Below are 9,615 nucleotides of genomic sequence, written 5' to 3'. Positions count from 1 at the left end.
GTTGTAATAAAATGGGTGTTCCTTTTCAGAAGGCAAACCAGTCAATGAATTCATAATTGATCTCTATTCCCTGGCAAAACATTGTGATTATGGACAATTACATGATCAAAATAATGGTGAGAAACAGAATAGTCATTGATATCATATCAGAGACAGTCAGCTGTCAGAAAAACTACAGATGGACAGTAAACTTACCTTAGAAAAAGCCACAGCAATGGCTAGACAGAGTGAATCCGTATAACTGCAACAGAGAACATGGTGCTAAGAGAAGCACAAATTGAAGAAGCAAACCCATGAGCAACCATATTCCTGACCACAAAATCCACCAGCAAGGTATAAAAATTGCTCCAGGTGTGCTGAACTCCTTCACATGGTAGAGCGCACTACCCAGCAAGTGAATCCATCTGCCACAATTGTAAAAAGACAGCTAAGGCCACTTCAAAGCTTTTTTGTAAAAGTAGAATTGCTATTGACCAGCTAACTGAAACAACAGAAGTCCATTCTCTAGTGACATCAGAATCAGCTGAAAACTCCTATCTAGGAATGATTCCAGGGGCGGATCCAGGGGGGGGGGGGGGTCTTTGGGGTCTGGAGACCCTCCCTTCAGGATATATATATATTTAATAGGCGCTTACTAATAAGCGCATAATGATAATTAATTAAGCATTGGCTATTACTCACGTGCTATATGGCTGCAAAGCGTTACAGGAGTAGTGACAAGGCTAGCAAAGTTTGTGGACAGATTTCTGAGACATTGCCAGTGACAAAGAAAGTCAATTTGCAACGTTATTTTACAAATACAACGTCCACGTGCACAAGGTTAGTTACAGCGCAATGAGGCCGACACGCAGCTGCACTACTGTGTGGCTTCGCCGCTAATCATTTTTAAGGTGGCTAGATAATCCGAAAAACTAATTTAAATGCATCATCGCGTATCATATGTATGGGTGACCCTACAGCTTTCTGTGAATCTCAGTTTGATGCTTCCCTGCGAATTACTGCACCATTAAAAGACTTGATTACTAGTCAGGTAGCACATGCTCATCCCCCAGATACTCGATCCATTAAGGCTCAGGTTCACCAACACCGGCGTGAGGCTTCTAAGAAACGGGCTCTTGAGATCAGAAATGGTCTCTCTTCACAGCTTCAAAGAGCTATTGATCTGAATAGTGAACCTGGAGCCTCTTCTTGGCTTCTGGCTTTACCACTGCAAGACCAGGGTTACCATCTGACAAAGCAGGAGTTCTGGGATGCTCTTCACCTGCGTTATGGATGAACTTTACTGAATACTCCTAGCCACTGTGTGTGTGGCTCGCCTTTCACTGCTGATCATGCAATGATCTGTCGACATGGTGGTTTGACCTTTGTTCGCCACAATGACCTGCGTGATACAACTGCTGAATTACTTTCAAATGTTTGTACTAATGTTGCAATTGAGCCACCACTTCAATCCCTGAGTGGCGAAGAACTCACCCCTCGATCAGCTAACTGCCAAGATGATGCCAGGGCTGACATTCATGCACGCGGAGTTTGGGGGCGGCGGCAAAGTGCCTTTTTCGATGTAAGGGTTTTTCACCCAAACGCACAAAGCTACCGCAATGTTTCGATACCATCTGTGTATAGGCGTCATGAGATGCAGAAGAAGAGGGAGTATGGTAACCGTGTCCGTGAGGTGGAGTTTGCATCTTTTACTCCATTGGTGTTTGCCACAACTGGGGGCATGGGGAAGGAAGCCATCACATTTTATCGCCGGCTTGCTGAGCTCCTTTCCAAACGTAGTGCTTTATCGTACAGTAGTAGAGTAAGCCACCGATGTTCGGCCACCAGGAATTTTCGGACACTCGTACGCAGAAACTATGCAACGTATTCCCTTGCATTTTGCATTGCTATTACCTTAGACCCTCACCATTTAGTCCACCAAGTTTCGTAGGATTTCTTCTAGGACTGTGTGTTTGGCGAGCCAATAAGCATGTGTCCGAATCGCATGACGTTTTGGCCAAAAATATGGATTTTTGGACTGTAGCTCGCAAAGCACAATAAATGCACGGATTTGAATGAAATTTGGCATGCAGCTAGGGTAATCACTCAAGGTTCAGCCCACCAAGTTTCAGCTTATAAATCGATTGTACGCCTTAGTAATTATTAAATCTGTAAGCGCATGTAGGCGTATCAAATATCGGACATATATTTTCGCGAAAAACTACAACTGCTGATTAAAATTTTGAGCAAATTCAGATGATTTCAGCTTTTACACACCATAAAGAGCAAACAAATCACAACTGATTGTTATTTGAGAGCTCATATATCTTGTGACAGTCTGCAACTGCTCAGCTGACAAACTAGCTATACACAGAGAGCCACAAACACCTGCTGCATAGCCATAACAAGCTGTAAAGCCTTTATCATGAATATTCTCACATGAGAAATGATACAGCATGCAAGAATTGTGGAGATTTTTATTATATCTATAAGTGACTGTTCTATTAGAGTAGTTCATTTTGCCGGAATGCTTTAGAGTATATCTTGTCTTTATATTTACAATGTGATCAGATATTGCTAATAAATGTCATTTGAGAAGCCATACATTGTTTAACCAACATTAAGTATTCTATTTATTTATATACTTTATTTAAAAAATTTACAGAACTGTACATATGCCATATGCAATACAGTAAAATAATAATAATTACAATATTATTACAGTCCTGAGGGTGCAGAGTTTTACCACTAGAAGCTGTAAGATAGTTATTTATAAAATTACAATTATCTAACTACAAGTAAAATCATAAAGGGTGGAAAGGATACAAGTTAAAGAATGCATGAGATAGTTCAGGTATCTTGGAGTACTTGAAGCAGGGACAGAGGTAGTGGTAAGTGTAAAAATTGTTAATAAAATGTTCCCAAAAACAATTCTTCTATTTAAATTTGATCATTACAAGGGAATAGGATAATTCTGTTTCATAGTGGATTCTTGATTTTGGAAGTTGAACATTTCCAAGTATACACCAAGAGTTCATAATAATCCCTTTCTATATATATCATGCACTATATACCTATAGTATAGTGAAGAGGTGTCCTGAAATTATAACCCTTGAAAGTAAGTATAAGAAGTTTCAAACTCTGCTATAATTATATTAGCTTTTCTCTTTTCTAATTAAAATGGAACTACTTGTAATCTTATAAGTTTTGTTAGATGTCAAGGCAAAATAATTTGATACCATCTCCCAGTCCTGAATCCTACTGATTTGAAGGAACCATTTCATGTCCTTTATACTATAACTTTCATGAAGCCATGTGCAACCTTTATTTTAAATTGATCGAATGATTTTAAACATTTTTACCCTGTTAAAGATCTAATTATGCATAGTTATACATATAGCCATACTGTGCAAATTTTTGCATTGAATTGCTATTATGTAAATCTTTTGTAAGTGCATGCGTACATTTGTGCCTCTCTGAAAGAAGAATCATTATTGGAAAGTGAGAATCATTTTTCATTTAAGTAACCAATAAAGCTGCTTTCATCATGTCATATTATATACATGATGAAATCATAACAAAGCTGCACTGTAAGGCTTTACTTGTGTAATAAGTGTGACAAGCATAAATGACTGCACAATTTGTTTAATGGGCACTTAGTGGAGGAAAAAGATAAATCCTGTATAGATTGATTCTCTCATGAAAGTTAGGAAACTGACCATCCCTAGCATGTTGCCATTTTCAATCTTTCATTGTGTATATCGATCCTGAAAAGATTTATTGAGTAGGACAGTGGCTGCAGTCAGGTCGATTTTGCATTGAATGCATGCTAACTGTTGATGAAGATTTGTATACATAGCTATCAATAATCTCTGTAATGATCCAACACCCGGTAACTCATGATAATACATTATAGTAAATCGATCAATTTAGAGTCTACGTAATTGTTTTCCTGAATCATATGAATCATCCATGCAATTTTACATGCCTGTACATGTATTTTCCCTTATTAAAAGTATACTTTTATAATATGAAATACTAACTATGCTATGCAGTTCACTTGCTGTCATCATACAGAGTTCCCGTAAGTTGAATACTCTTCAGTCATCACAATGGTAAGCTATCCATGATCTAACTGAACTCCTTCCAATAACTTCATCAATGATCTTGAGTGCATGACAATGCATATCAAACACATGCATCATCCCCAGAGCTATCGTGGAACTAATTACTATGGGATGTAGTTCAACACTGACAACAATCTACATTGCATGCTCTTCAATCCATACACTTCACACATTACACTTCAATGGAATTTTGTAGCTAAATAGTTTGGTGTAAATTTATTCATTGCATTTCTTCCCTTGTATACATATACAAACTTATCCTATTTGAAATAAATGGATAAGGAAAACCAAAATCAGAACAGTTGAATACATGTTGGTAGCAATAAAGCTATACATATGTTATGGCAATGCATCTCTTCACTGTGTTATTATTGTCAAGCTATATATTAATTTTATGAGATCTAATCCTGCAATTGTAAAGTGTCTATACATGAATCTGGAAAATGCCACAGATTTTATAGGTGTTGGACTGAAGAAAGGCATATACCAAATTACTTAGATGTACATCTATTGTAGTTATCATATGCATGACTTTGTAAGGAAGAGTGGCATGTAAAAATTCATTAGTCAGGGCATAGCTATACCCATGCACTTTTAAGTGGCTTCAGTACCCCTTTTAAATTTATTTTATTTTAAGTTATTATAGCTACTTGGAAGGAGTAAGAAAGTATCAAGACCACAGGTTCTAAAATCAAGGATCTACCATAAATAGAACACTCTACAAACTTTATTTTAGTTGTAAGCAATGGTTTCTCACATGATGTAGTATCAGTTTCATTTAGTGGCTTCCCATAATTTGAATAAAAAGACAAGAAAACAGTCAGGCAAAATGAACTACTCTAATAGAACAGTCACTTAGATATAGTAAAAATCTCCACAATTCTTACATGCTGTATCATTTCTCATGTGAGAATATTCCCAATAAAGGTTTTAACGCTTGTTATGGCTATGCATCAGGTGTTTGTGGCTCTCTGTGTATAGCTAGTTTGTCAGCTGAGCAGTTGCAGACTGTCACAAGATATATGAGCTCTCAAATAACAATCAGTTGTGATTTGTTTGCTTTTTATGGTGTGTAAAAGCTGAAATCATCTGAATTTACTCAAAAATTTAATCAGCAGTTGTAGTTTTTCGCGAAAATATATGTCCGATATTTGATACGCCTACATGCGCTTACAGATTTAATAATTACTAAGGCGTACAATCGATTTATAAGCTGAAACTTGGTGGGCTGAACCTTGAGTGATTACCCTAGATGCATGCCAAATTTCATTCAAATCCGTGCATTTATTGTGCTTTGCGAGCTACAGTCCGAAAATCCATATTTTTGGCCAAAACGTCATGCGATTCGGACACATGCTTATTGGCTCGCCAAACACACAGTCCTAGAAGAAATCCTACGAAACTTGGTGGACTAAATGGTGAGGGCCTAAGGTAATAGCAATGCAAAATGCAAGGGAATACGTTGCATAGTTACTGCGTACGAGTGTCCGAAAATTCCTGGTGGCCGAACATCGGTGGCTTACTCTACTTTGGCGTGGATTTGCTGTACCCTGTCTTTCTCCCTGTTGAGGTCAGCGACGATGTGCATCCGTGGAAGCCGCTCCATCTCGTTTAGATCACCAGATGCTTCCCCGGAAATGGGCCTAACAAATGGCCCTAGGGACTTTTAGATGTCCCGCTTTTCAGTTCTTGTCCAGCACGTTTGCCTTTTGTGCTGGGGGTGGTAGGAAAGTGCATTACATCTAGCCCGGGAAAAAAAAATCGCGTATCATATAGCTAATTGTAACTAGTAGTGCAATGTAGCTAGCTAGGTAATGTAAAACTTACAGTATAGTTATGTACTTTGTATTGTCACAGCACTGGTAGTGTTGATGACGGAACAATTTCTGATGATGATGTGATTGTGTTGGATTCAGAAGAGGAATCTTCACAACAAGATGATCAGGCCATTGTACTGAGCGAGGAGAGCATTTCAGACAGAGTCGGAAAATGACCTAGAGGGGCATAACACTAGTAGCAATGATGGCGTTGTAGTTGACACCACCAGTCATCTATTATGGTCCACTCAGTCAGAGATTGCTAACAGCTGTGATCTTACCACTTGTGATTCCCAACAGTCTGCTAGTGCTGATAATGACCAGACTCAATTAGCTATTCAGGATGCAATAAGTATAGTGGGGATTTTGGAAAGATTGCACAATTAAAATCTCGAATCAATCTCACAGATCAACAAAAATATTTTCTGTTGAAAAGGCATTATGTTCCTTCTATCAACTACAAATTTCCCACTCATGTGATTAACAAGATTCATCGACATTTCCAACACAGATGGCTAGAGAAAAATCCTGGCTTGGTATATTCTGAGTCACAAAGTGGAGGATACTGTAAGTATTGTATTCTATTTGGTAAGACCGAGCCAACTGTGAAGGAACTTGGTGTTTTTGTAACCAGGCCCTTCACTAATTTTAAAAAAGCCATGGAGCTATTGGGGAAGCATTTTCATGGCCTTGGAAATTCTAAAGGAAACAAAACTCATCAAAATGCAGTACAAGATGCAAATATGTTTGTTAGAAGTATGGAAAACGTTGATGCAAGAATAGATTTCCAACTAAACACCGCAACAGCAAGACAGCAGCTGAGAACAGACTGAAGCTCCGATCAATAGCGGAGACAGTGATTTTTTGTGGAAGGCAAGGCCTTGCTTTTCGTGGTCACCGCGATGATAGACCTTCTGTTGAAGAAAACCCAAACAACGATCATAGTAATTTTCTTGGTTTGCTCAAGTTTCGTGTACAGGCTGGTGATAAAGTTCTTTCAAATCATCTTGAATCTGCTGCTGGCAATGCTATATACACCAGTAAAACTATTCAAATTTTCAAATAAATTTTTGAAAATTAGGTATCAGGGGATTGAATTTGGGGGCATTTTTGGTGGATTTAGCTGTCAATAAAATGCTATCTATTTTAATACATGCTTGACTATTGTATTAAGGTGACTGCTCTATTGGGATGACTGCTCTATTAGAGTATCTCGATCGTGATTGACCAGTTTCTGGAAACCTTGCAGGAGTTCACGTGATGACTATTGCACAATACAGCTTTAAGTTGGGGGCGTGGGGGTGCTCCAGCACCCCCTATGATTTGGAATAACCACCTCTGAACCTGAACATTTCTAAGGAAAGATGAGTGCTAGTGTTGTCAGACTCCAGAATTATTTGTCTATTCTAGTTTTATATGGTATGGAAAATGATCAACATCTCAAAGCAACTCTCAAGAGAATAAGTGAAGCAGGCCTTACACTTAGCAAAGAGAAATGTATTTTTGGTGCTACCAGCATCAGTTTCCCAGACCAAATTTAAACTGTAAATTTTTCTTGTTTAGATTATACACTTGTCAATTTCACGCCCTACCCCAAGGTCCCCACACCCCAAGTGGGGATTTGACATTGCTTCTTGTCCCCACCTCTGGGGCAATCGACAGTTGTCTCCAGATTACTGACCGATTTTCAGTAGTTGCATTTCTAAACAATAAAATTGCACTTGCTATAATTTTACTAGCTACAGGTTAATTACTAGTTGCATGTATGAAATATGCACTTAGTCATCCTTGAGGTGTTGTCAAATCCCCTACTAGGGGGGTGGGGACATAGTGGGGATTTGACAACCAATTTTGCCCCAGTAGTGGGGAATTTGACACCACTGTAATAGATGAAACTTGTTAACTTGTACATACACACACCACGATTTGTCAAATCCCCTGTATTCCCCCCCACCCTCCCCAGGATGGGGGATGAAATTGACAAGTGAATTCCTTCACTGTTAATAGTGAATGAATTCAGCCTAATCAAAACAAAATCAGACCTCTCAACTTGGAACTGGAGTTAACCTTGAGACAACCCAAGTGCATGGCCTCATGCAACAATTGGGCTCACACGCACACGCATTTTATTAATAAAGAATGTCAACAAGCATGAATTAGCTATACTGCACGCATACTGCTGTTATTTGCAGCTTATTTCTATGCTCTATGGTGTTAATCTACACATAGAATCTAAGCAACCTGGAATTCCAAGCATGGTGTAGCATCACGTGAATCATAAGTTTGCTTATTCAGCTTTATGCCTATCTTTGTGATGATTGTAGGTATCACTAATCCTTTCACTAGGTCCAAATCTGACCTCTGCTCTGGCACGTGATATATTATATAACCAAGTCCATTCAAAGTTGATTAATGCTAGAAAAATTTATTTACTACTAAACAAAAACCAGAAGTCACAGATTGGCTCCAGTCTTTTATCTCGTCTTTTATAGATTGAAGCACCATAAATTTTAAGTATTTATTACGTGATTACCATTTCTTATATTAAGTTGACGAAAAGTTTTCGATTGTGGGTTTGAGTTTCGTTTATAGGCGAAAACCTTGGGAATTGAGATCTTGAGCGTGACCTTGAGAAATTAGCACCTAACCGTGAGACCTTGAGAAGAGGCCAAAAAATTTGAAACCGTGAGAGTTGAGAGGTCTGCAAAATCTGTGCAATTATTATTTTGTGACATGAAACCCGGAACCAAGGAATCTCACTGAACTTCTTGATATGCTTAACCAGCTAAGCAAATTTTCCTCACATTTAACTGACAAGACGCGTACGCAAGAAACAAATGCATGCTGCATTGCTGGCCATGGGTTAAAAAGTTTCATAACTAGAAATTTAATATCAACTTCAAGGGCGTAGGCAGGGGGGGTTCGGATGGTTCGGACGAACCCCCCTTTCAGAAGCAGAATTTTTTTATAATTAAAAATCACACCAAATCTTACAGCCCTGGAGCTCTCCGGTAGCTACTTTCCAACTGGCGCTCCTCTGTACTACTCTTGAGGGTCACATCACATTAATGCTGAACCCTGCAAATAATATCTATTGCATCACGTGATCATTTGCGCACGTGATGAATGGCGGGGACTGTTCAATGGTTGGTTGAGACATATTGCAAGCTTAAGGCAGCAGCTGCTAAACTTGAGTGGTCGTGTTATACATGTGTCAGGTTAGCACGAACTGTGAATTGTTGATGAATATTTACCTGATTAATTGTTTATTTATTACATGTTGTGGTCACGTGATGTCTGGAGTACAAGCCAAGTCTGAAGTTATTGACCATCAACAGTAATCTGGCGCCGCCCGCCCCTTCGCAAAAAGTAAGGGTCTGGTGAAATACAAATACCTAATCATTTCAAAAGGAATTCAATTAGACAGCGCACGTAATGCTTGTTACGTCAGATAATTGCACTTCAATTCGAACAAAAGCATTGTGTTGCCAAGGCGATTTCTGTGTGAACGTCATTGGCATGCACTAATTGGCTAGCGCCGAATCTGGGCGCTAGAAATGGTTTAGTATCTGTATTTCACGAGGTATTTCACCAGACCCTTACTTTATGCGAAGGGGCGGGCGGCGCCAGACTACATCAACAGGAGGACCGGCCGAGAATAATGTATATAGCTGGAAAGAAGTATTGCCAAC

General features: G+C 38.9%; 1 protein-coding gene across 1 annotated transcript; it reads left to right on the top strand.

The window, feature by feature from the left end:
• Nucleotides 1-1,279: 1,279 nt before the first annotated feature.
• LOC136264952 (uncharacterized) lies at nt 1,280-5,827 on the top strand (the record flags this gene model as incomplete). Its single annotated transcript, XM_066059717.1, has 2 exons — nt 1,280-1,794; nt 5,629-5,827. Coding segments are annotated over 2 exons (663 nt in total), but the record flags the coding sequence as incomplete, so codon positions are not given.
• Between the last annotated feature and the right edge of the window lie 3,788 nt (nt 5,828-9,615).

Source organism: Dysidea avara, chromosome 8, assembly GCF_963678975.1.
Source record: "Dysidea avara chromosome 8, odDysAvar1.4, whole genome shotgun sequence".
NCBI classification, from domain to species: domain Eukaryota; kingdom Metazoa; phylum Porifera; class Demospongiae; order Dictyoceratida; family Dysideidae; genus Dysidea; species Dysidea avara.
This window is presented reverse-complemented; position numbering and strand designations above follow the sequence as displayed.